At 34.4% G+C, this 27434-nt stretch overlaps 1 protein-coding gene across 1 annotated transcript in view; it reads left to right on the forward strand.

Annotated features, from left to right (window-relative positions):
- Positions 1-4230: 4230 nt before the first annotated feature.
- The window catches only part of LOC150107582 (uncharacterized), a 34246-nt gene continuing 11042 nt past the window's right edge, over positions 4231-27434 (forward strand). The window contains exons 1-7 of the mRNA XM_090391405.1: positions 4231-4342; positions 5639-5772; positions 12096-12220; positions 18040-18182; positions 20072-20181; positions 23901-23989; positions 25752-25894. Of these exons, the coding sequence (XP_090247531.1) occupies positions 4264-4342; positions 5639-5772; positions 12096-12220; positions 18040-18182; positions 20072-20181; positions 23901-23989; positions 25752-25894 (823 nt within the window). The 5' untranslated portion in view covers positions 4231-4263. The remainder of the gene's footprint in view (positions 4343-5638; positions 5773-12095; positions 12221-18039; positions 18183-20071; positions 20182-23900; positions 23990-25751; positions 25895-27434) is intronic.

The raw sequence follows: 27434 nt of genomic DNA on the forward strand, positions 1-27434 counted from the left end.
AATACCTTTACTGTATGAAAGATGATACATTAACTGAGGTTTCTCTCTCAACCTTGTTAGGACGCAGGTGTAAGGTGTGGCCCAATATCAAAGACCAGGTCACTGGCTGCAGGTTTCATCTAGACGATTTATTATACTGCGTTCGGGTGTGGCTTTATTTTTTATTGTTGTTGTTGGCAGCGTTTCATTTTATCAAGGTATATTGGTGTTGGCTATCGATACACATAATGACAAACTAATTCTTTGTTTTTTTTTATGAAAATGTGATCCACCTTGGATGACGTTCAGGGTGATGTATGATGACATTTCGCCTTGAACTGCCGATTATCATTAAAATCATCGACGTTACGATTTTTTTTTTAATGTTTTGATCAATCATACAATCAATATTGTGGTTCTATTATTGTGACTGACGAATAAACCCAAAATAAACAACAGCGAAATAACAAAAAAAAAAAAACGTACTCAGCCTATAAAGGAAGAGTACTTTTCTTTTTTGACTCGATAAAAGAACAAAAAGAAAGAGAAAAATGCAGAAAGAAAGCTAAAAGAAAGTGATCATGAACCAGCTGGTGGTTGATATGTAGGAAAGGCATCAGATAGAACACCAAAACTAGTGTTCTAGTCTAGTGACACATACACCCAACACACCTATTTTCCTCTAAAAATCAGGTTTTCCATCCTACAGAACAGACAAAACAAACCGGACACAAACTACGAAGATGTCAACCACCTTATCAAAACAATAATTGATTTATGTGAAGCCCACATAGTTGATGGTGAGAAACCCTTAAGCCTAATACTCCAGAAAAGCCAATCGAAAAGTATTTGGAATATTATCTTTATATTGTGGTTTTTAATTTTGATTGTGTAATCTGTTTCTGTATACTAAATGGAAATGATATATAAATCATACACATTTAAAGTTTAAATTATTTATTTATTGTTTATTATCTAACACACGGACTTACCAGTCAGAACTGGTTCTGAAAAGTTCAAGGTGCAAGTGATATGATTCTCAGTAACATTCCTGTTCCCCTCCCACCTTCCTTCAATCGATACGGAGACGCATTGTACACGTGTTTACAGACGATTCAACCACAAGCATGCTTAGATATTCGGCCGAACTTATTCAAGGAAGTGTGCGACTTCATTCTCATCAGCGTGGCAAGGTCAACAGAAGATGTTGAAATGTTTTGCAATTCGCACCGATTTTGTAAAGAATTATTCGCCAATCCTCGGGTCGACTATTTCATTACACAACTTTCTTGAAACAAGCGCCCGCGCACACACACACATACACAATAAAAATCAATGAAACGGCGACAATACTTTCGGGTCACATAAGGGATCGATTCAATCGTCGGTGTGGTGTGGTGTGGTGTGGTGTGGTGTGGTGTGGTGTGGTGTGGTGTGTTATGCATTAGACAAATGAAGAGAAAATGAAGAGAAAAGGGTGCTAGAGGATGTGTTTAGAATGATAATCGCTTTGGTTGCAGGACATATCAGATATGTGTGTTATAAGGTTCCTGTCACGAAAGATGAAATTCTCTAAGTTGGATGTGAAGTTTAAATGGAAGTACGTAGATAAGTTGTTGTGCCACACATGTCTACATCTGCTGGGTACTGTGTCTGGCACGAGAGATCCCACTGAAAACTTAGCGGCATGTGTAAGTAAGCAGAGGAAGAAGAACGTGCGTATCAAATGGATGAGGTTGGTTGCACTGACGTTAGGAAGTGATATAATTTCTTGAATTGGCAGGAAGGGGGTACCGAGGATTTAGATAATATTGTTGAGAGGTGGATTCGTGGGTGTTCAAATATTAATTCGAATTCTCTGAGATATAATGATATCTGGAAAAGTTTTTATAATAGCTGATTACATATGTCGAATATAACTTTTTTTTTTCTTTGGGAGTTTTCGATATATGAATGGGAGGTTGGGAATTCAGAAATCTTTAGGATTGGGATTCTATTCCTGTCCGGTTCCATGTAGAAAAAAAAGGTGTTCCATCAGCTGTGGGATTTATTATGTTTCTATTTGAAAAAATGTAGTGGTTCAGTAAGCAAAGCTGGCGTTGTTGATCCAGTCAATGTGCGATGAGATTCAGCACTTTGACAACGTTGTATAAACACATCCTTAGCATGAAGTTTTGAAGGTTACTGACCCATTCGGAGGATTGTGGATAGCGTGAGTCCTTTGAGCCTTCAGAATGGGTTTGAAAGTTGCTACATAGGAGGGTATTGTGAGTGTGGACAACGAGACAACTTAAGATTGGGCCTTGATTTGAAGCGTGAGAAAATCTATAGAACCTCATCAAAAGGAAAATATTGGGAACCTGGACTTAACATTCATAAAATACGAAATCCTGAAATAGGAAGGTGCCTGGCAAATGAACCTGAGGACTAAGCTTAAGTGCTAACGAAATCTGCATTAGTAAGTTCCAGGCTTCATAAGTTGGATCTCAAGGTTTAATCACACATATCATGTCGGAAATAGGAAAAACAAGATTGTGGAGTACAAAATTTCTCCAAAATTATGAAAAACGAATTAACTTTCGAACAGACTGCTCAGGATTTTCTTGAAGTTTCGAAAACAAGGTTTGCTGTTTTCTAGATATATACCATGTTACAATCTGAGCAATCCACTTTTGAAAGGGGAAAATATACTTTATCGTTTGTGAAAAAAAAAAAAATAATAATAATAAGAGACAGTAGCTCAATCACTAAATACGTTTGTCCATTATTATACAATTAGGCCAATAATAATTTTCGATGTCTCGCTCTTTGATTATCTTTCTATTTGACTGCCAAGAGGCAAACGACATATTTGAACCATCCATCCATCCTGAACTCGCTACTACTACAAACCTCGTTATTGATGTAGTGATGTCTCACATGAAGTCAATATCTTCAGTTATTTTTTATTTCTATTATTTTTTCTATGTTTCCTTATTGAGATAATAAGTCACTACTTTATGTTAATTATTATTAGCCTATAGGCTAATTCTTATTAGGATTGTCACTACAGACTAATTGTTATTAGCCTATAGTGACATGACAATGATAGAGCTCGCAAGACAAGAATAGGAAAATATCAAACACTCCCTTCCCAAAATCAGCAGTAAAATTTTTTCACCTTACCGGTTGAGTGAGAAACAAAATAACACGAGTGGCAAAATAGTTCAACACGCTTATTCTAATGAGACAGTATCTTAAAATTCCATTCGATTGTCAGAGTAATTTTTCATCTCCCAGATTTATCAATTGATTAGGTATAGACTTGGATATGTGAAGGCTAAAGATATCATTTATTGTACCAGGGAAGTTCTATCTTCAGAGGTAGGACTTGCGAATTTAACGAGAATCAAAACGCTGCATTTGTTTGATATTCGTGGTAGCCGACTGCCTACCGATTTCCTAAAATTATTTAGACTAAAAGAACTCATGTTTTTTTAAACAGCTTGTTTTTTTTTGTAATTTTTTAAAGACATAGATAATCAATATAGAATATTAAAAAAATTTGAAATCGTCACCTTCGATATTCGACGTTTTTATTAAAAGAAATGTACATATTTCGACATATACATCACTTTATTATTAAATATGCTGAAATATGCCAAATTTCTGTAATTTGTACTTAAAATAAAATGTTAAGGATTTCTTAAATACATTTGACTTTTTTTGTTTTTCTTTCTTTTTTTTTTTTTTTTTTTACATTTTCATTTTTATGCTGAAGTTGATTTTACATTTTTATTGAAGTGGTTGAGACCTTCAATAAAAATTTTATTGAAGTTTCTGGGACCATCATCTATCCAAAATATATTCAAATAATACGTGTCAGAATTTTTCTTCTTTCTTTTCAACCTACGTATTCGCCATAGTAGCGGAGAAGGTTGCTTATTCTACAGAAAGTTAAACTGATCAGGAAAATCGATGCAATTAACCGGCATAGCGGCCATCCATATTTCTCTATAACGTATCACATGCGCGTGCTTATTTGAATTCATTTAGCAAATGGATAATTTATAGCTGATTTATATTTGCAACTAATCCATAACTGTAAATTCAGGGTTTGAAGATTATCGTGAATATTAAGAAACTTTGAATCACTATTATTCTACGAGAAGCTCTTTGAATTCTAAACTTTAAACTCATCTCAAATGACAACCTCCTATCTTCTTTCACCACCCATATTCGTTCACTCACGTTTCTGTTCTCCGGTTAAGACTTGCGGATTGTGCACGCGGCTTAAAAACAAAAATGAGTTATTCTGGAATCCTATCTCTCCTGTGGTTTACGATAGTCGAAGCGAGTACGCGTACAGCTATCTTCGCAGAAGGTAAATAAGTAATTTCATGAACAGTTTGAGGTTAGCAATTTCCGTTTTTAATACCTTCCGATGACCTTGCAAATAGCGATTGCCTTGATACTTCTAAGCAACAAACGATATTAACCAAATGTATAAAAACGCTATACAAGTGAGATTAATAGATCAAGAATAATAGATTAAGAATAATATATCAAGCAGACGAAATACTTGAAATGCGTTAGGATGAAATGCGAAATACTTGAAATGCGCTATGCATAAAAAACTAATAACCTGTTTAATTTGAAACGAATGATTTTAAGCTCTTGACAATAGTGAATATTCGGCTTTTTTATTTTTATGAAAACTATACTGGTAAGTTCCGGTTTACAGAGCATTTTTTAAAATATTTCATTAAAAAAAATGAATAAACTGGATACCTTTCTGAAATACTTTAAAGCGCTTATTTTGGTTGCAATTATTAAACTTCTGTTTGATTAGATAGAATTCTATTAAAGTGGATTAGCTAATCTTAGGGAAGACATAAGGGTTTATATACTGTTGGTTTTTTCCAAAACCTAAGGACAAACACTATTTCTGAAGATTACAACCGCAAATTCAGATGAATCAGCTTGTGGCAATTTGTATAACTGATGATTTCGAGTAGAAAGCGAGTACACATTCAAATTTTCGAATTGTACGCAGTGCCACGTGGTAGCACTCAACAGGATAAAAGGCAAAAGGCTGCGCTATTCGAACTGTGTCAATCAATTTGGAGAAGCCAAAATATCTACATACTCTGACGAAATTAAGGAAGTTGATTGACATACTTGAAATATTAGCTTGTATTACCCGAATAAATTTAAAGTGAAAGTTAATTGAAATCATCCAGTTGTGTACATTTCTTTACAACTTTAATTTAACTGCGAAGAACGTTTCAAATTTTCTACATACAGCGCATGCGTAGCTAGTGAAATGACATAATTTATGACTGATTTAAAATACTGCGCGCTTGTTATCTGTTTCAGATGTTTGTGTAGCGGTGATAAAAACTGAACGGTGATTATATTAAAAGCCTATTTTTGTATGTTGTTAAATATTTTTTAGTTTAACAACAATAGTACACTGTGCAAAACTTTTAAAATGATCCTTGCAATTTTTTCTTTTATCTGAATTACTGAATTGAATGATTGAAATTGCTAAATATTAGTTAAAATTAATGAAATCTTTAAGTCCAGTTTTTTAACTTACACACCTTATGTAGCTTGTGTGCCTATAGCCGATTATAACTGAATGTTTTTTTTTTCCTTCTTTTTTTTTTTTTTCTAGAGGACCTCGTTTTATGTAAAAATAGCGTCATTCCTGATAACTATACAAAGGAAAACATATTTATCATTCCTATCAGAACCCCTTCTTATCCACTGAATTATTCTACTGGGCTAAATTGCAGTTTATCATTTGGGGTGAGTATAACTAATCCTATGCAATGTTAAACTTATCGGATTCAAACTGGTTAAAAAAAAAAAAAAAAAGAAAAAGAAAAAAAAGGAAAAAGTTTCCTTCTACGCATAACAATATATACGAAGTATATCGCTAATGTAGGTGAATCTCCATAGCTCAGTAGATATCGATGATGCCCCAGAGATAAGAGACCTGAGTTTTTTTGCTCCTTGAAACTCAGGGTTTCATACCGAAGAAAAACAAGCAAAATGGGCAGAGGAATACACGCTATACAGGCATAATATTCTGGCTTCTATAACCTTAGTTGTTTCTTTATTAAATCCAAAGCAATGACGCTTGCATGTATTAGGCAGGGGTCTTCAACGCATAGGCCGCGGGCCACCTGTGGCCCTGCGGAGCTCTTTGCCGTGGCCTGCCGGCCATTTTGAAAAAAAAATAACTACTTAACATTAAAACGCGATTAAATAAAAAATAATTTCAATGAAGCCAGCGGGCCACTAAGCTATAATGCGGTAGAATTGTAAGATGCTTTCCAGATTCACAAGGAACGCTGTGCGTTTGATACTTTACATAAAATCCTATAAAAATAAATATTAAATAGACATGCTTCTTCAGCCATCTACCAGCGCCAAGCGGTACTTAAGTACTAGTACTAACGTCGCAGGTAGATGGCTGAATCAGCAGTTCCTTCGAAATGTCTAGTGCCTTCCAGATACATCTCGAAGGTTCTCGATACTTCGTTATTTTCATATAAATACAAGAGGATCTCATCCACAGTCAGTCAGTCGTGAACAGTGTGATAGTCGTGTATAAGCGGCGCACGCAGGTTCGTCGTGTCAGCCATAGCCTATTGAGACTTTATATTGCCAGACTTTTTTCATTAGTCTGAGATGTATTCAGTGGATAATAACCATTACACAGCCATTTTGGATCATTTTTTGGGTTCACCTTCCATCATTATGGCGTCTACGAGTAAAAAGCGTAAATAAGTGATTCTTGTCGGGTTTTTAATGAAAAGTGGACCAATTTGTACTTTTTTTGTGCTGATCGACGATAAGCCAGTGTGTTTAATTTGTCGTGAGTCAGTGTCAATATCAAAAGAATACAATATAATTCGACACTATGAGACAAAGCATGCGTCCAATTTCGATCGCCTTCAAGGGCAGCTTCGTGTGGACAAAGTGAACCGTCTCCAAATTGATTTAAAATGCCAGTAGGGTACGTTTAAAAGGCAGAGGGAAGACAGCGAAGCGTGCGTCAAAGTAAGTTATGTAATAGCTGAAGAAATTGCTAAAAAATCAAAAGCCTTCTTGGACGGCGAGTTTGTGAAAGAGTGTCTCATCGCTGCTGGGGGATACTCTGTGTCCAATGATAAGGAAGTGTTTAAAAAAACGAGTTTGTCTGGGGTAACTGTAGCACGACGTGTCGAAGAACTTGCCAATGACATTGAAGGAACTTAAAACAAAACAATCGTCCGAATTTACGTCATATTCACTTGCTTTAGATGAGAGCACAGATGTGAAGGATACAGCACAACTGGCCATCTTTGTCCGTGGCACTGATCAACAATTCACTGTGACAGAAGAACTGCTATCACTCGTACCTATGAAGGGAACGACGAAAGGCACTGATATTCTTGAAGCCGCCAAGAAAACGCTCCAGCGTTTAGACCTCAGCTTAACCAACTTCGAAGGTATGGTAACTGATGGTGCGGTGCCGCTGCTATGGTGGAAAAGAACCAAGGGTTTGTTGCGCTGCTACGGAAAGAACCGGAACTAGAAAGAAAAGATTTCGTCCATTACTGTTTAATCCACCAGGAGAATTTGTGGGCGAAAACTATTGGATTTGAGAATGTCATGAAAGTTATTGTGACTGTCGTCAACATTATTAGGGCAAGAGGATTGAATCATCGTCAATTCCAAGAGTTTTTGACCCAAGAGCGCGAAGCGGATCATGGCGATGTGGTTTATTATAGTGATGTGTGTTGGTTGAGCAGAGGGAAGGTTCTTAAAAGAGTCTTTGATTTAAGTAGCGAAATACAATAGTTCATGCAAACCAAGGGGAAGCCGATTGCAGAATTCAACGATCCGAAGTGGATGACAGACTTTGCCTTTGTGACCGACATCCTTGCATATGAATGACCTAAATGACGCGGCTACAATCCAAAGATCAACTGGTGCACATTCTGTTTGATCACATCGAAGCTTTCGTGGCCAAGCTCAAACTTTGCGAGGCATAACTCACAAAAAAAGGACTTAACTCATTTTCAGCTTCTCGCTGAGTCCAACTGTTCGTCTCTTGATGAATAGGCGACAAAATTAGCTGTGTTGCGAAGTGAGTTCGAAGAGAGATTCAGTGATTTTCGTAACCAACAGTCTTCTTTAGATTTATTTTTAATGCCATTCAGTGTCAATACTGCCGAAATGCCAGGCTCAGTACAAATGGAGCTGCATGAACTCGAAAACAACTCTTCTCCAAGAGAAAAATTATTCAATGTGCCCTTGCTTACATTTTTACAAAGACTACATTTCTGAAGACGCATTCCCTAATCTTCGCCGGCATGCTTTGAAGATGTGCGCTTTGTTAGGAAGCAGACATGTGAGCAGTTCTTCTCCAGAATGAAGCATGTGAAGTCCAAGACAAGAACTCAGATTACGGACCAACATCTCGAGAATACTCTGCGCATAGCGACTTCCAACATTGATGCCAACATCGACAAGCTGGTCAAGGAAAAACATTGCCAAGTTGCCCATTGACATTGGAAAAAATTTATGTTTTCTTCATTAAATTATCTTTTTTCAAGTATTGATTGTATTTACTCATCATGAACCCGACTACTACCTAAGCTCTTAAAGCTGAGTTTGTTTATTTTTACAGGATTTTATCTAAAAGTATCAAATGCACAGCGTTCCTTGTGAATCTGGAAAGCATCTTACAATTCTAAATACCGCAGTATAGCTTTGGTGGCCCCCGGGGCTTCATTGAAATTTTTAATGCGCCCGCACTGTCTGAAAGGTTGAAGACCGCTGTCTAAGGTCTTTAAACGTGTTCTATAACTAATTCTGTACTTAGAAAGTGAAAACGGGTGTAAATAAATAAATAAATAAAATTAGAAACAAATAAATAAATTACAAAACGGTTTAACTATTTTTATTTATCTTGTATAAGTGCCAAATATTTCAGTTTATTTTCGTACTAAATGCGTAAAGAAAATCTATTATTTTACGATAAATATGGATTCTATTTAAACCATTGCATTCACTTCGTTTACTTTAAAGTCATTGCTTTTTGGGATTTCATTGCGAAGTGAAATAGTTGCTTGAAATCTTGAAAGTTATAATTATTAATGTAACATATCTCAGAACACTTGACATCATTTCCCATCCGGTTCTTTTTTTTTTTTCTTATTTTTATTAGCATTTTCATTCTTCACGTGAAGTTTGAGATCTATAATTCAGATTTTTTAATTTTTTTTAAACATTTATTATTATTATTATTATTATTATTATTATTATTATTATTATTATTTGCGTGTGTATGAGTTTTTATTTTTATTTAATTTTTATTTTTTGTAAAACCAAATATGATATCTGTGCAATAATCCGTGAAACGAGTTTTTAACCTATGGTTAAACCACATCTGTATTCATAGACGAGAAGGACAAGATGAAATTTTTCACCCTAATTTAAAATACGCCAGTATTGTTGATATTGTCAAAATATAAAATAGTTAAAAAAATAATTCTTTCATTTCTCAAATGAAATCTCTGGAAATTATTTTATTTTTTTTTTTTTTCGTCGTAGTGTCTAATAAAAGAAATCTCCTCAACATCACAGTTTTATAGATAAACTTTTGTGATTCTCTAAACTGATTTTTCTTTCTCTTCATTCATTCTTTTTGTTTCTATTCTTTGGAACAGTCTTCCTTTATCAGTATTTCTTAAAATTTCAACCACTAGATGTTCCAGTCCAATGCTAATAAGTTTCTTTTTTTGTGTTTAGCCTTCACCTATTCCCAGTACTGGACTATAGGCCGAACAACCTTTTGTGTTTCGAATTGTCGTAAACAATTTATGACTTTGCAGTTCACCTTGTGCGAAATATATAGAAACAATAGAAAATACTGTTACAGGGTTTCGACAAAACTGGTGATGAAGTGTTTTAGGAAGAAGAGAACAAGCGAATCTAAGCATCAGAGAGAGACACAAAACCCGTTTTCACTTACTAGTTTCATACAATGACAATTCTCTCCAACTAGACAAGAGACATATACAGTAATCCCTCGATTAATGCGCCCCCGATTAATGCATTTTCGATTAGTGCGTTATTTTTTTCCAATACCCAAATTCGATTAGTGCTGCTCTAAAATTCGATTATTGCGCCTATATACATCTTAAAAATAAATGTTACAGATTTCAAAAATTTTCTATCTATACATTTTTATGGCTAACTATTTTAAAAAAATCACTCACCAGAATGAAATAATTTAGTTACTGATTTAAAACATTTTACAAAATTATTTTTAATGGCATACTACACTATTTCCATGTACATGTATACTATGTTCCAAATTTTTACCGCCAAAATTTATTTCGTCTGCTATAGTACGCCCACAGATCCGAGACCCTTCGACACTTCTGCGCATGTCACAACGAGGAGAATCTATTCCGATAATAGGGTAATTAATCCGTCTTCTGGAATGAGTTGTTTATTATTACACGGAAAATTAACTTCTCTTTTCTGATCATTGTAGTTTTTAAAGTGGTAACTATTTTGCTTGTTGGGAAATTTTATCTATAAAGCACGTGATTTCGCGTGTTGGCGACCAATTCGTACGTCCTCCATTTCTTTCTCCCCTTCAATGATAACGTCCAAGAGTTAATTAAATCTCATTCTGAAGAATTGAGTGATTCCGACCTGCTAAATTTAGATGCACAGCGGGAAGATCCCGAAGAATATGAAGCAAATTTAACCACTGATAGTCAGTCAAAAAGATTTCACAGAAACAATTTAAAAATATCAAGATAATAAGCCGAAAGGCTTTAACTCTATGGATGTCGATGGATTTCGACCCGAGTTTCTTACCCGGCTATAAAATAAAACGGGATTTAACATCTCCCTCTTAACAATTTAAAAATATTTTTCGTAGAATCGAAGTTTTTAAGCAGCAATGCTTAGAGGCTGACCCTGATGAAGAGAGAAGCAGTAAAATTTGAAAAAGATTAGAAAAGGCAATAAGGCCATGCCGTCGGTTGTATGAAAAAAAATTTTTTAAAAAATGCCCCCGCCAAACTACTTTAGCTCAATTCTTTGTAAGAAGTAGAATAATAAAATTTATATTCTGAATATGTTTTATTGTCTTTCAGCTTCATGGTTTTCCTTTAACTAGGCCCTGAGACATATCTTAATTCTTTTATAAAAAAATTAAGGTATAATTTCAGGAACGAATTATACTTTTTTTCATAGGTTATTATATTCAAGTACTTCTGTAGTCTTAGAGGGGATGCAACAAAAGAAAGGCAAACCGACTACATTAATTTGCCTAAAACCATTAATTAGTGGCCTCACCCATCAGTCTCGGACGAGTGAGAAATGGATGAATGGACATTTCATCTTCCATTCATCTTCAATATACGCCCAGAATATACTTACATTCCTCTGGGATTGGTATCCTTATAGATGTTATGTTGCGAGCGAACATCAGTGATTGGAGAATCATCAAAGAGCCTATTCGAACTAGGCGATAGTATTTAAGTATAAAAATAAATTTCAATTTTCTGATAAAACATTCGTAGTATTTTAAACAATACATACAAATGTGGCAAAAGAATTATCACTGACTTTGGCGAGCCGACATTCTCGAAGTAACAACTGTTTTATTGCAGTTTTAAAAAAATCTAAATTAAATTAAAAACAAAACTGAATTGGACATCAATGTGTGTGTGTGTGTGTGTGTGTGTGTGTGTGTGTGTGTGTGTGTGTGTGTGTGTGTGTGTGTGTGTGTGTGTGTGTGTGTGTGTGTGTGTGTGTGTGTGTGTGTGTGTGTGTGTGTGTGTGTGTGTGAATACAAGTATATTCAACTGTAGGTGGTAGTCTCGTAATGTCAGAAACAACTTCATCATCCATAAATAATGAGGATTATTTGAGATTGTGTTTGTGTAAATACAAGTATATTCCACTGCAGTTAAAAAATCGATCTTATTGTAAAATAAATAGTAACTAACGCATTAAATTCTTCTTTCATAAGTAAGTAGTAAGGTAATATCTTTGTTAAGAATATGCCCACAAATAATACAACATACTGGAGCACGTGTTTTCTCTTCTAGAAACCTCCACTGGATGCTCTCGTTGTATTTGATTGTCGTTTTCATCTTAGTCCTGCTTTCTCTTTGACTCCAAGAGACACTAATGGTCATTGCGTAGATCAGTTGATTTTAGGAGGACAGTATGTGTAAGTATTATCTTAAAGTAGACCACATGCATGATTGTCATGTGAGTACGAAATCTACATTTCAAATTTCTTAATATACTAAAGCTATATATTAATTATATTATGAAAATGAAGAACTACAGTTGACCTTTTTCTAATATTCATATATCAATTCTGTATGCTATCATCTCAAATGCAATGGGACATCATTAGATATAAAGGAACCATGTAATCTGTGATGACAGAAATTTTGGAGTGGCAATTAATGTGTTTCCCTCCTTTAGTATATTGTAGTAACTTCCTATTAATCTCGGGTAGAAAGTTTTTGGTAATAGTATGCTCCACTCCTTTAAACCATTGGTGAAGGGAGACGTCTTGGCTGTGTCCTAATTCTGAAGCACTCCATTTTGTTTCACAGATGTTCTATTGAGTTTGGGAGGGGGGGACGGTTTGAAGTTTGCCACTGCGCAATTTTAATGTTATTATTGTCTCCAAATCAAATATACTTGCTTGTTGATATGAAGCATTAGTTGGGCACATCCTACATTACCACAATGTAGGATGTATACAACTGTCTACACCTGCATCTATAAATTTATTGGGAACACCAGAACACCGATGTATGCTTTATTTAAATTAAGGGAATATTAAATCCCACATTGTTTTAAAACCGAATAAGAAACTCAAAGATTAGAATCAGAGAGTTTCATGCCGAATATAGTATAATAAACTATAAAAGTATCGGCGATTCCTAGCGTGAGCTAATGCAAGTAGTTCTAGTACGTAGTATAATCTCGGGCAACTCGCAGCAAAGGTGGTAAAGTTCTGATCGCTATTCTTGGTATTTTCCATAATGTAAAAACACACTTTCTAGGAAATGTATGCTGTTATTACATTATGGTGGGAGGTCACTACCCAGACCGGTTTCAGCCTTTTTTGAGGCTTCATCAGTGAGTAGCTAGACCAAATTAATACCAAAGGGTATAGCGCAAAGAACTTATATACTCTGCAATACGAGCTGTCAAAAAGGTGTACCCATTAAGTTATTTAAATATAAAGAGCCAATCGGCTTCATTTCGGCGATACAAACATTATTTACTACGTACTAGGACTACTTGTACTACGTACTAAGAGTACTTGCATTAGCTCACGCTAGTAAGCTAATGCAAGTACTTTTATAGTTTATTATAATATATTCGGCATGAAAGTCTCCGATTCCAATTTTTAAGTTTCTTATTCGGTTTTAAAACAATGTGGGATCTAATATCCCCTTTATTTAAATAATGTTTATATCGCCGAAATGAAGCCGATTGGCTCTTTATATTTAAATAACCGATGTATGCTTTTCTGGAGGCTTCAACTTTCTGAAGACAAATTACTCCAGACACACACACACATTATTCCATCCATTAATCTCACTGAGGGGTGTACTGTTTAACATTTTCTCGGAAATGTACCTTCTGTTACTGTTTTGAGTTCTCCTTGTTCTTCATTGTGTCCAAACCCATCTGTCAAACTAGAAAAACGAAAGAGTAGTGTGATTCATTGATTTTACAAGATTATCAATTGCTCCATAGTCCAGATTCTGTGTCAATTGATGATGATGATGATGTGTGTGTGTGCGTGTCCAAACAGATTTTGTACGGTCTGACTATGAGATGTATTAACCAAAATTTTAAAGGAGCATTGACTTTTTTTTTTATTGATTATTTTAGGCTTAGCTGGTCGTATGTCTCGTGCTCACCATCACCTGTGGGCTTGGACTTCCCTTTCGCCACCACGTTGCTAACTATGGATTGAATAATGTTTAACTGCCAAATAGATTTTACTGGATTGTCATCTCGAAATCATTCTAAGCTGAACTGCTGTTAAAACTCTTTCTTTGTCCTCATAATTAACAGGTTATGATTTTAATAATACTCTAACACAAGGGCAGCCAATTAATTTTCTTCTCCACAATAATAAAAAAAAAAAAACACGTCAGGAAATAATCATAGAAATAATAAATTTCTTAATTTCTTAATCATATTCTTGCAATAATCATTTGTTTTTTTTATCTGTTTGTTTTAGATGAACAGCCTAAGCAACTGAGACTTTAAGGCCACTCTAATTATAGATGTGCATTGCATGTATTCTTCTGACCAGTGTGGCTGTTTTTCGGAATGAAAAACTAAAATTTCCGAGATATAAAACCTTTTCACCTCAGCATGAGACCGGTTAACTCAACTTTAACCCAAAAATCCTGATAATGGTTCTTTGCATCGTAGATGGGATTCGAACCCAGGTGCAATAATGAGTCTTCATTACCAAAACAAATGACTCCTCGAGATGAACTTATAGGAAGGATCGACCCTTTTATACGTGTCAGTTGTTTTCGGGATGTCAAATAAAATAAAAAATAAAATGAAGAAACGTGAAATAAGTTAAATCAGTTATTACATACCATTAATAATAACAGAGAGAAAATTTTATATTTCTAATCTCCTTCTTTCAATTTATACTATAAATACATTTCCTTGCAATTTTCTTTTGTATTTTCCTGACACATCATTCAGCAGCCCTAGAAATACCATGTCTCGTAGTTTGATCTCTTTCTTAGGTACTTAACTCGTTAATTAGCTTATAGTCTCTCTCGACCCGATTAAAATATTTAGTTTTCAGTATTCTTGTTGTTTTTGGTGGCGATTAGCCTTAATTATTAAGTCATAACTGGTATTGATCAACTGAAATTATACTTGAGAAATTATAGTAGACAAAAAAAAAGCATTTTAATAATTTAAAAAAAATATTGTAAACATAAATTATGTACACTGTACCATTTTGTTCTATGAAAGGTATAATTAGGTCTGAGCACAGTAATGTTTAATGTGGGGATGTGGATATGTACAGATGACACGCAATCCAACAAAACAGACATCAGTCAGATTCGATCTCATACATAATGCGAGAAAATTAGGATTTAATTAATGGTTAGGTTTTGAAATGTTTTTCTTGACCCAAATGTTGATTATTTGATTTCACCACAGTTGCCAGTTGTTGTGAACTGGAACGTTCTGTTTACATCACTTATTTGTGAAAAACATGAAAAGATATACTATAAACGAGGATGAGGGGTTACGAGGATGGGAGTTTCGTAAAAATACAAGCACGCAGATCATTTCAATGAATTTAGCGCTCTGTTTTATACTAGAGGTTTAAACTAGAAGTTTATTGGAGACTGAAATGGTTAAAAAAAAAAAAATTCCACGTTAAATCTCCAGACCACGGTTAGCCTACCAACTCTACTAGTACAAGTGTACTAGAAGCCAACTGCAGAACTTCTTTAGCTCAGTCGGTTTCGCCGAAGCCAATTGATTGGCAACATCTAGGTTTTGATTCTATCTAGGACTCGAAAAACTATTATCAAGGCTTTCAATTGAAGGTGAGTTAACCGGTCTCATAGGAAGGTTTTCCTCTCAGAAACTCGGCTATTTCATGCTACAATAAGGTAAACTGGCCATAAAAACAGACGACAGTTACATACGAAAATATATATTCAAGTATAAGGCTAAACTACATATCTTAAACTCATTTTTTTATGAAAGACAATCTGGGTGGGTTGTGGGCCTTAACGGCCGATCTTTCATTTAATTTTCTGCATTTTTTTTATTCTTTTTATCATTGGTGCAAAGTTTACGTTCAACATATCTTCATTTGTGTCTTGATGAGGATGATGATGATGATGATGATCCGCACGGTTAGCCTAGTGGCTGTGCACTTCGCAACCATATGACTGGGGAAGGAGCGTCCTAGGTTCGATTCTCGTCGGTGACGTGAGGAGCTGAAGGATCTTCCTCAGCCAGAGCCAAGTTAGCGGGTATTGGGTGTGGATAGTAGGGTTTTTCCCCCAGTTTATCCTGGGGTTTTTCATCCCTTGAGAACTCAATACTACAGGACATAGGATACACCTGGGCGTAGGGCTGACCACCTTATCCTGTGAACGGTTTGAGGTCCGATGATTAATATATATGTATATATAAATATTAATATATTAATATATATATATATATATATATATATATATATATATATATATATATATATATATATATATATATATATATTAATCATCGGACCTACTAAATGCAAAGTACTTAATAATTTATAAATATAATTATACTTAAAAAAACTAACTAAATATTTATCCATCGTATTTACATTTTTCTTGTCACGAATGTGCATACAATTCACTATAAAATGCAGTAATACAACACAGCGTTCAATAGTAATAATAATAATAATGTAATGCTTTTATATTAATAAACATACTTTATCTGCATTTTGTCTTTTTCTTTCAATATTTTTATAGATTCTGTATTTAATATAGATATTTTACTCTTCTACAAAAATGCAGTATGCAAGTTACTGAGTACATTCTTTTTGATATACTTGTTTGTTTGTTGGTTATAATAATATATAACCAATAATATTAATAATAATAATAATAATAATAATAATAATATTATTATTATTATTATTATTATTATTATTATTATTATTATTATTATTATTATTATTATTATTACGTGTTCACTTTAAGGAGCTGTGCAGTCTTTAAATATTAGCATTCTATGAGGTAACTTCATGATTTAAAGGTTTAAGACCTTTTAAGAGTTTATGACCTATTAAATTTAGCAACTTTACAGTCAGCACGCTGAATAACCGGCATTTTACCTTGATCATAACACGAGATACAACGAGACCTTTATTTCCTTCTAAGGTCAGAATACATTTATGGCCTTCCTTCAAATAAGATGGTGAATAATTTAGATTGATGTACGTGTAGATGACCATGACCATGCCTGATCGGAATCATGTTTCTAATACAAATACAACGAAGTATTTGCTGGTTGGTAATGAGGAAAATATAATTAGCTCTTTTTCGTTCTATCTTTTCCCTCGTCTTCACAAATTATTATGCACAGTCACGAAAGCATAAAAGTGATCGAGTGTTGACAAATAACTACTGAACACATGACTAAATTTTAATTACTATCACGTACACTTGCGACTACTGGTTTATTAGACCTTGAAGGTATGAACAAAGAAAATAAAATGTATTTCCAGCTTATATTCTTTTCTTTTATTTTTTTTACCCAATAGCTTTTGGTTTTCAAAGCATTTTTCTTTCTACACCGGCCGTGAAGAATTTCTAACGGACACAGTATCTGTCCTCATAAAAATAAAACTATGTTATCAAAGAAGAATGTTGACTACACACCAAAAAAAAAAAAAAAAAACGAAAACCCAAATGCTTGTTCGAAACAAGAGGAAATATATTAATAGCACATTGTTTTAAGCATTTGCTTTTTCGGTTGTTGTTAATTCACCATAGACCGTACTCAGTTCTTCCTGAGAGTTTACTTATTCTTTGCCTCAGTCTTCTACGATAAAGAGCGTTCTAAATTATTGTAATCTGATAAGTTGTTTTGTTTAGATCTAAAATCTCACAAACGCTTAATGCTTTACGTACTGTATTTGATTTATACATGTTGGCTATGGCATTTCATCTACCGAAATATTATACATACATTTCAGTAGATGAAATCAAACATAATACGTTTAGATAGAGGGCGCTGATTAAATTTCAAGCTGTCAGATTTCTTCATTAAGTTTCGAAACAACTTAAGGTAGCTATCGGTGATTTTTTTAAGTGTTTAAAATTATTCTTAAAAAAGTGAAGAATAATAAATTGCATTATTTAAGTCACAAATTACTTGTCCGATGAATGAAGTTTTAAAATCATTCGTTAACTGAATAAATGATTATATTAATCAGAAATTCTTCTTTTATGTTATTAGATTCTGTGGGGAAGAGTTGAATGAAAATTCAGTTGTGGATTTATCGCCAAATTACTACGATTATCCACTTATCCAATTTATTACAAATAGCAAGGAAACAAGCACTGGATTTTTGTGTGAACTCGCCATTCTAGGATATGAAGGTAGGTTCTTGTTAGTTCTTAATAGTCTCATGTTAATATATTATAATGACAGTATCCATGGGTAAATGTATTTCGGACGAAGTGGATATAAAAATGCGATTTTAATTTTAAACGTCTCTCTCTCTCTCTCTCTCTCTCTCTTATTCTAAAAAAATGCTGATATATGGCTCTACAATAAACAACACTTACGACTTGTAAATCGAGTTGATTTATTTGCTTAGTGTATCTGTCGCAAATGGACTAAAAGTTGTAAATTATCAGCGATACCTTGATACCCAAACAAGGTGCGATGAATCCAGTTGTCATGAAATTGGTTCATTTCTAAGTTGCATTTCATAGTTGAGATAGATAAATGATCCTTCAGTTGAAATAAGAATATGATATTTGATATTCCTGACAGGAGATTTTGCAGTGTTTTCAAATCCTAGCTACTAAAGATTCACTTGGCTTCTTTCTTTTCCTTTTCCTTTTTTTTTTTTTTAATTTTATCTTTTGTTTATTTATTTACTGATTTTGTATGTCACTTATTATATGAAATATCAAGAGCTTGGATAACAACGAGTATTGAACTTCTAAAATAAATTATGATTGTTGTTCAGAAATTTAATGACAAAAATTAATGATTATGAACACACTATCATTCAATTAACATAGCAATTTCTAAAAATATCAAGGGACTGGATCTGTTAACACTCTCTGGTATCTGATTGGTTACTGATATAAACATTATCGTTGCTATCTTTAGCCAGGTTGCAATCGATGATGAAACAGAAATCCATGAGTAGAGAGCGATAAGGAAATGATCATCGCAGGAAGCTCGGAAATATTTTAAGATTACGATTCCTTACAATCGTGTTGCCGATCTGATGATAATTTCGACATTAATCTGTTTCTGATCGGGAATAATCTGTAACATGTCATGTTTTAAGTTGTTGTTTAGGATTGCTCAGAAACAGCTAACACTTTGAAAGTGTGTGTGTGTGGGTGGGTGGGTTTGTGTTTTCCTGCCAATAGTAACCCTACTAGGAGGTAATTTATTGCTACATGCTCCATTGTATACAATGCATATATTACATGTAGCTTCCAAGTACTGATTGACATTTATATTTCCGACTTATATATCATAATATTCAAAAATTAAGAACAACACAATTTAGCATGGAAAGAAGTATATTTGGTATCACAAGATTGGATCACAAAAGGAATACATAGATAAGAAATCAAACCAAAGTCTCTGACATAATAGAAAGAGTGAAACATCTGACCGAAATCACGGTGGATTGATGATATCATCAGATTTGCAGGAGTGACATGGAAAAGGAGAGCCATGAACAGAGAGTGTTGGAGTAATCTTGGAAAGGCCTTCATCCAACAGTGGATCGATAATGGCTGATGATGATGATGATGATGATGATGATGATATCATAATATATATTGTGTTTTTTGTGGAGAGATAAAATCCCGCTTCTATAAAGAGAAAAGCCTTCCGCTTCTTTGTGAGACCAACTGACTCACTCTTCTTCAGTTAAAGAAAAAAAATCTTTAATAAATCACTCGCATCCTTCACTGGATCATGTTTTAGGTTCAAGGTTCAAGTACTAAGCTTTTTTGCTTAGTGCTGAACTAAGCAAAAAAGGATAGCAAACACGTTTTTTCACTAGTGGATCGTTTCAACGCTGTTTAATTTCATTTTAAAATATGATTTCACCATACTTCAACACATCATAACAGATTTTGGTAGTCAAACACTAGAACACCCCATACTACTCTTTATAGCATGTTTTAAGGAGACATAGAAAGCATTTATGATAGTACTTAGTTGTACTTTGTTTTGAAAAGGAATAATCTTTCTCTTCCTTACTCATTCGAATAATTTCTTAATGTTACAGGTTGCGGGCAGTATTTTGTATTTAAGAACCCAGCTCAGTCCTTTATATTGAAGCATACCATCTGGCCTTTTAGACTCGATGTTTACCAGAGCTGTCGATCCGTTATAAAGGTAATTAAAATTATATCTTGTCTAAGATCATGCAAACTTAGAAAATTAAGAAAAGTGTGTGTGTGTGTGTGTGTGTGTGTGTGTGTGTGTGTGTGTGTGTGTGTGTGTGTGTGTGTGTGTGTGTGTGTGTGTGTGTGTGTGTGTGTGTGTGTGTGTGTGTGTGTGTGTGTGTGTGTGTGTGTGTGTGTGTTGATGGATTTAACGGATGAAAACGTTTTCTCACGAAAGCAAGCATACTGTTGTTGCAAAACACAAACACAGTTTTATAATAGGTGGGTTATTTTCAGTAAAAATAATGAAAAATCAAATCAAAAACGTGATCCTTTCAGGCAACAAACCTTTCGAGAATTGATTTTGTCCAATTTTTGGTACTTTTCGTCAAACATTTTCTAGAATGTATATTTTTAGGATTAACCTGAACGTAAGACATCCTTGACCCAAGATTACCTACTTAATCTTGGGTCAAGGATATTCCAAAAATAAAAATTCATTTCTAAAACATTATAACGTTTTATTTATTCAGAGGTGTGTGCTAAATGAGTTCTATACCCATTATATTTTTTTATTTAAAAAAATGCAGAATCTTGAAGTGTTACTTAGCTGCAGGGCCGCACCAACCCGAAGGTGCAAGGTGTGCACCGCACCCGGGCGGCGACATTGACAGGGCGGCATTTTATCTAGCTAATATCTAATTTGGTTATACAATGCAGTATTAGGGGAGGCCAATAAAAATTGCACCCCGGCGGCAAATACCCTTGGCGTTCCCCTGCTTAGTTGACTTCGTATTAGTGGTAGTTTTGTTGCTGGTAGTAGTGATGTAACTCGAATGCTAGAGGATAATTTGCATTATTAACAACTAAAACGATAATATAAGTTAAGAAGCCGCAGACGCGTGATTTACGCAAGAGATGATTTAAAGGGTTGATGTAAAATATCATTCTTCAATAACAACAACAAACTAATCACGCAAACTGACTCTTCCTTCTCTCTCTCTCTCTCTCTCTCCAAATTCCCGGGTTATTGTCCTTCTTTCGAGCATTAATTTAAAATTTGTCTGCCATCTTTAAGGATAATACGAATGCGTGTACGGAGCCGTTGTATTTTTGTGTCATTGTGAAAAAACAGTCATCAAAGATTGTGAGATGTTTTATTCTTTTGAAAAACTACACATGCGTGCATTGGCCCAGGATGGCCGATTAGAAAGCGCCTCCGCTCTTCAACAAATGGGTTACGGTTTCGAATCTCATTGCGGACGTGAAAGTTTGTGACTATCTTGTGATCGTAGACGAATTTCTGGATTCCATTGTTAAATTCTTCAAGCCAAAATTCTACTCTTAGGTTACTTGTGACTGAACTGTTTAGCATATGGACGAAGAAATTAAAACTATCCACAATCACAGCATACAATAGTTGCAGTCATCATGCGTATGATGAAAAAGTTGGAATAACAAAACTTAATATCTGTTTTCACTTCTTATCGCTGTCTAAAACCTAACATGTTTATAATAAGGCCATCACGTTCGATCCTAAAATCATCAACGCCGTTCATTTGCTTTCAGAAGGATAATAAGACTTGATATTAATTTTTCAGAATGTATCGCTCAGACGATAATCACTACTGGACTGGAGTAGGTTGAGAGGAATCATTTTGCTCTTACAAAAAAAACACGTGGTGTAAATGACAGTCATTCACCTTTTGATTTTATTTAATCTCAATGAAGTTCTGTTATTCGTTTAATCATGGCGTGTGTCATAGCTCACAGCGCTGCATGTTATTATGCTTAATAAATTATGCTTTCTTTCATCCACACTATTCTTTTTCATGAATAAAATTTAATATATAATTTATATATACGTTCATAAATGCATTCATTAACCGTGATGTTGTTTCTTGGAAATACAATACGGCCGAAGCAACAGGGGCGGCTCATGCATAGGCACTGCGGGACTGCAGCACCCCCAATTTTTCTCGATATATAAATATATTTATTAACTTATTTATATTTGCCTGTAATATTTAATTTTATCATCAACAATCCTATACAATTCTCTTATTTTGTATAAAAAAAAAATAATAAAAATCCATCTTGTAGCACTTCGGAGGGCGAAGGACGCTAGCAGCACTGTGCTTACCACAGTGCCATATTGCTACGCGCGCAAGCATATCACGTCATAGTGAGATGTGAGCTATTAGCGTAATGCGGAACTGTCCGTCGCGCAGTTCCACTGTTCTTTATATGCAGTTTACGCCAGTAGTAGAGCGTTCGTAGTGCTTATCGTGTTTACTCCGTCTCTTTAAATATTTGGACATTACAATTAACGGATTTAATTGTAATTTCCAAAAATTGTAAATCCATTCCTTTAATTACAATTAAAGGAATGGATTTTATTTTTAAGTAATTTTGAATCATACTAAACTGTATAATTTTATCGATTATAAACAATATAATCATGTTTTATTTTTTTTTTTAATTTTTACCATAATTTTGATATTTTATCCAAACAAATGTACACTTACTTCCAGTGTGTATGTATATTTCGAAAGTTGAAGCACCCCGACGATTTCAAGCCACGAGCAGGGTGCACTTCTACTGACGGTGCAAGACGTGCATTTGCACGAGGCGGAAAGTTTTTTCGGGGAGGCAAAGTTGGCATAAACTATACGAAAAATAAGGGAGAAGGGGCGGCAAAATTCCTAGGGGTGACCCCGGCCACGAGCCGCCACTGCGAAGCAATTAAAGTAATGGGCAGTGTTTTTGTGTCTGCTTATTGTACATGCAAATAGGAAACTGAAGAGATTCGAACTCAGATATTAGCCTGAAAAAACCTAAGCTATTTATAAAAGGAAATAATTAAAACTTCATTTTCCGAAATGAAACCTAAAATGCTTCTTGACGATCCGAATAGTAAAAGCATGCAAATTATATTGCTCATGCCACGTGGTTTGATGAGGAATGCAGGAAAAAAGTGAACAACCTAATACTTCTTCCTACTACGTATTAGGCCTACTGGCCTGTTACAGAGCTATCATTAACTCTTTCTAAGTCGTACCCGTCCCGAGGATAACGCGACTAGCCCTATACCCCCCAGTATTTCTTATGGTCGTAGCTGCGTGTGTTCACTCGGCTGTTTTGCCTGCTTGTTGGCGAAAAACCCCAGATAAACTGGGGAGAAAAATCCTGCTGTCCACGCCCAAGACCGGATAACTTGGCTATGCCTGACAAAGATTCTTAAGCACCTCACATCGACGATGGGAATCGAACCCAGGACACTCCGCGGACACCTAAGACTTATTTTAAACTTAAATTCTTGTAGAAATACATCGTTTTGAAGTCAAAAATGCTGTACTGAGATCAATGATTATTTCTGTACTACATTAAAAAATTTGACTTTGTTTCCAATTTTAGTTTCACTGTAGTCATTTCGGTTATATAATTTGATCTAAAATTATATAACTGAACTAAACTAAAATTTAATCATGTTATTCATTCCGATTTTAGTCACATCATTTTAATAGCAAAACGCAATGAAACGAAAGTATATGTTACAAATATTAGTAAACTACATTACAGAATCAAACAGGTATGAAAAATTATTGTATACAATCATAAAAAAATAAGATTTTGTAAATATCAATGTGAAAAAGTAGTTATAGTAGAACAGTTGAAACGTCCGTTTATCTGCAACTCTCATTTGATCCAAGTGATCTCTCTTTTCAGATAATTGATGGATATGACGCTGTTATTAGTTGTTCGTCATTCAACTTACCCACTGGCGATTATTGTGAGTTGAAAATAAATGGATACAAGTAAGTACTTAATAACAATAATATAAAGAAAAACAATTAAATTTGTCTTCCGTATGATTTTTAAATATGTATGTGCATTTTTTATAGCAGCACTGGTGCTAGAGCTCACGAAGTGGCGATTAAGATGTACAAGAAATCCTATTGCGAAACCTATTTTCAAATAAGCCAAGTAACGATGATAATGATATTGATGTTATATCGCGCGATGAAAATGTTCTAGTCGAGATTAGTCTTCATTTTCAGTATTTCATTGCAGAAAACTTTCAAAAGTGGAAAAAAAAAAAAAAAAAAAAACATTCAAGAGAACAATTGTAGGATGATTCTAAATGTAATGAGCTAAGAAAGGGAGAGAGAGAGAGAGAGAGAGAGAGAGATCTATTTCATGTGTACATTATGAAAGTAATGTATACTTGCAGGGGCGGTCCGAGAGTATCTGATGCCCCCTAGGCAAAGAAAATTTAGGCGCCCTTATACATTGTCTCGCTATATATATTTTGTCATACACAAGCACACGTACACCTACACATGTGGCACCTGTAGGCGATTGCATAGGTTCGCCTAATGATAAAACGGGCCCTGTATACTTGAAATAGATGTTTGCTAACAGAGCAAACATCGGAAAATTTGGCTAAGCATCCTGATATTCACTCATTACAAAATTTAACTGATCTTCAGAAATTGTTCTAGTTATTGGAACAGACTGGCCTGTTCCAATAACTAGAACAATAACTAGCTGGCAGAGTGGTTAGCATGTCCACTTTCCAGCCAAAAGGCTCAGGATTGGAATTCCACATAGGTCATGGATGTTTGTGATTGTCTATCACTTCATACATTCATTCATACAAATGTACAGTTGTACAGTACATATTATTATTTTTTGAGTATGTCATTGATTATCAACAACTGAATTCAGAGCTGTGTTTGGCCTATGCACTGTACGTATTTTATTTATTGTCATTTATAATATGTAATTTTATAGTTTCGGAACAATTTGTGCCTGCAAAATGGTGCGATTGAAAACCGAAATTAAGATCTTCTAATAGATTTCAGTCTTTTAAGTCACAAATTTTATTGCATTTTATATATATATATATATATATATATATATATATATATATATATATATATATATATATATATATATATATATATATATATATACTAGGGGGGGATACTCCCCCTGACGCCTACGGCTCCCCCCCCCCGAGTTTCAGACTGGTAGGCCGGTTCTCCTTGAATTCTGATGACTCGAATTTTGAAGACGCCACACTCAGGGAAAACGTTTCAAATAACTTGACAAAAAATGTGACACAAAAACGTTACAAAAAAAGGCTTATCATTTTATATTATAGAGTAGATAGTAGCTATATATATATATATATATATATATATATATATATATATATATATATATATATACATATATATATGTTAAAGATACCAAGCTATTTTAAACCTGGTTTTACTCCATTTCCAAATTACTTACTCCAAAGTAAGCAAACAGACAAATAAGTCAAGTTTGCGCCTGCACGTAATGCAAGTCTAGCTGACCCTGCAGGACCTTGCATTGTGCAGGCGCAAACTTGACTTATTTGTCTGTTTGCTTACTTGGGAAATGGAGAAAAACCAGGTTTAAAATAGCTTGGTATCTTTAACATTTATTATACCCAAGGTAACATACTTTCTACACACACACACACACACACACACACACACACACATATATATATATATATATATATATTTTTTTTTTTTTTTTCAGGATAAACAAGAAAATGCTTAAAAGGAATATTGTCGTGCAGTCCCCGAGTAGATATGTAAAGTGGGACTTCGTTTGTCAAACTGATCCGGAGACTGTCTTAGAGAAGGATTTCCTGTATTGGTGTAGAGTATCATTAATGGAACGTAAGTAACAAGCGTCTAGAATCATAATTAACTGTCATTCTAATCATGAAGAACTGAACATATGAAAACAATTTCATATTTCTTGCTTCTTCCAACTCCATCATTTAAAAGTTAATGGAATCATTTCACAGATACAATTCACTAGGAAACTGAAAATAAAATCAAAAAGTAGGATTGTCTTCCTTCCGAAAAAATGAGGACTTGGATCAAGTTTATTATTTGATTGCTGTCATTATTGGCAATCAAAATTTTATCCGCCCATTTACTAAACTATTATCAGTAATAGCGGCACAGTAATGAGAAAATTGGGTTAGCCATTTCTCAGAAAAAGATTGTTAATTTTTTTTTTTTTTTTTTTTTTCAATCTAAACCTAACAAGACATGCAAAATATCTTCATGGCTTTCCGGGGAGAACAGTTGATAACTAAAAATGCAACGTTTCAATCCAAAAAAAAAAAAAAAAAGAATTGCTTCCCAAACACATCCATACAGTACAATATTTTAGTCTACATAACAGACGTTATCAGTTTGTGCTAAAAGAACCTAACTTCCTGGTAATGTTTCAGAGCACATTAAACAGTATTCTCTGTGTGATTTCGCACCGTTATCTCCTCAATAAGTTCCCTCTGACTAGACAGTAAGCAATAAGGCGTGCTTAATTTTGTGTTCCGCTAAGCTTTGTGAGCAGCCGAGTTTTCTTTACCTTGAAACAATGCCAAGCGTAAACACAGCTAGGAAGATCGACAGTTTCATCTGTGTCCTTTTTTTGTGATGTCTTACACTAAAGACAGTTTGTAGGTTCAATTTTTTGGTTTTACCACAAATGTTGACGAAAGGGGGGGGGGGGGTCCGTAAAGTTTTGTCTAAAATCTTATCAGTTTTGCTCTTTTTACTGTGTAGAAATTATTAATATGACCTTTAAATAATAATTAAAAGAAGAAAAATTAATAATAATAATAGTTTATGCACTAAACTAGCGGAATGAATTATCATTTGGGATGCCATGCTGAGATAGAACACGCGAATAATGATGAAACTACGACCTTTGAAAAGTTTGTTTTGTGTCAAAATGGGGAAAGAAAGGATTATAGACTCATAGCAAACTACATGTGCAAGAATACCTACTATGCTAGTCAACCAACGCTGAGATCCTCCATGCTTAACAGGTGGAATGAAGACTACCACACACACATATAGCATTGCAGCATTTGAAGTGTTAGTATGCTCCACTAAATGATCTCATTTCGCGAAGCATTTTTTTTTTATATTCAACAAACGCTCGAACCCCTCGTTTTTAAATTTGTTTATCTGTTGATGTCTTGAGGGAGTTTGTCAAATCTTGTTAATCATCTTGGGCCCCACCTCCATTAACGGAAAGAGTATGACTGAGGTAACGAAGTTCTTTATTTCTCCTCTCGGTGTTGCTGGAGATATGCGAGCTCAACTCCTAATAGTTTTTATTATTCCTACCGTTTGTAAGAGGTTGTGAAATGAAGCATGGAGGAATGTCCCAGTGTTAGTGAGGTTTCTATAAACGGAA

This window comes from Typopeltis vanoorti, chromosome 4, assembly GCF_054136105.1.
Source record: "Typopeltis vanoorti isolate ZY-2024b chromosome 4, IOZ_Tvanoo_1.0, whole genome shotgun sequence".
NCBI classification, from domain to species: Eukaryota; Metazoa; Arthropoda; class Arachnida; order Uropygi; family Thelyphonidae; genus Typopeltis; species Typopeltis vanoorti.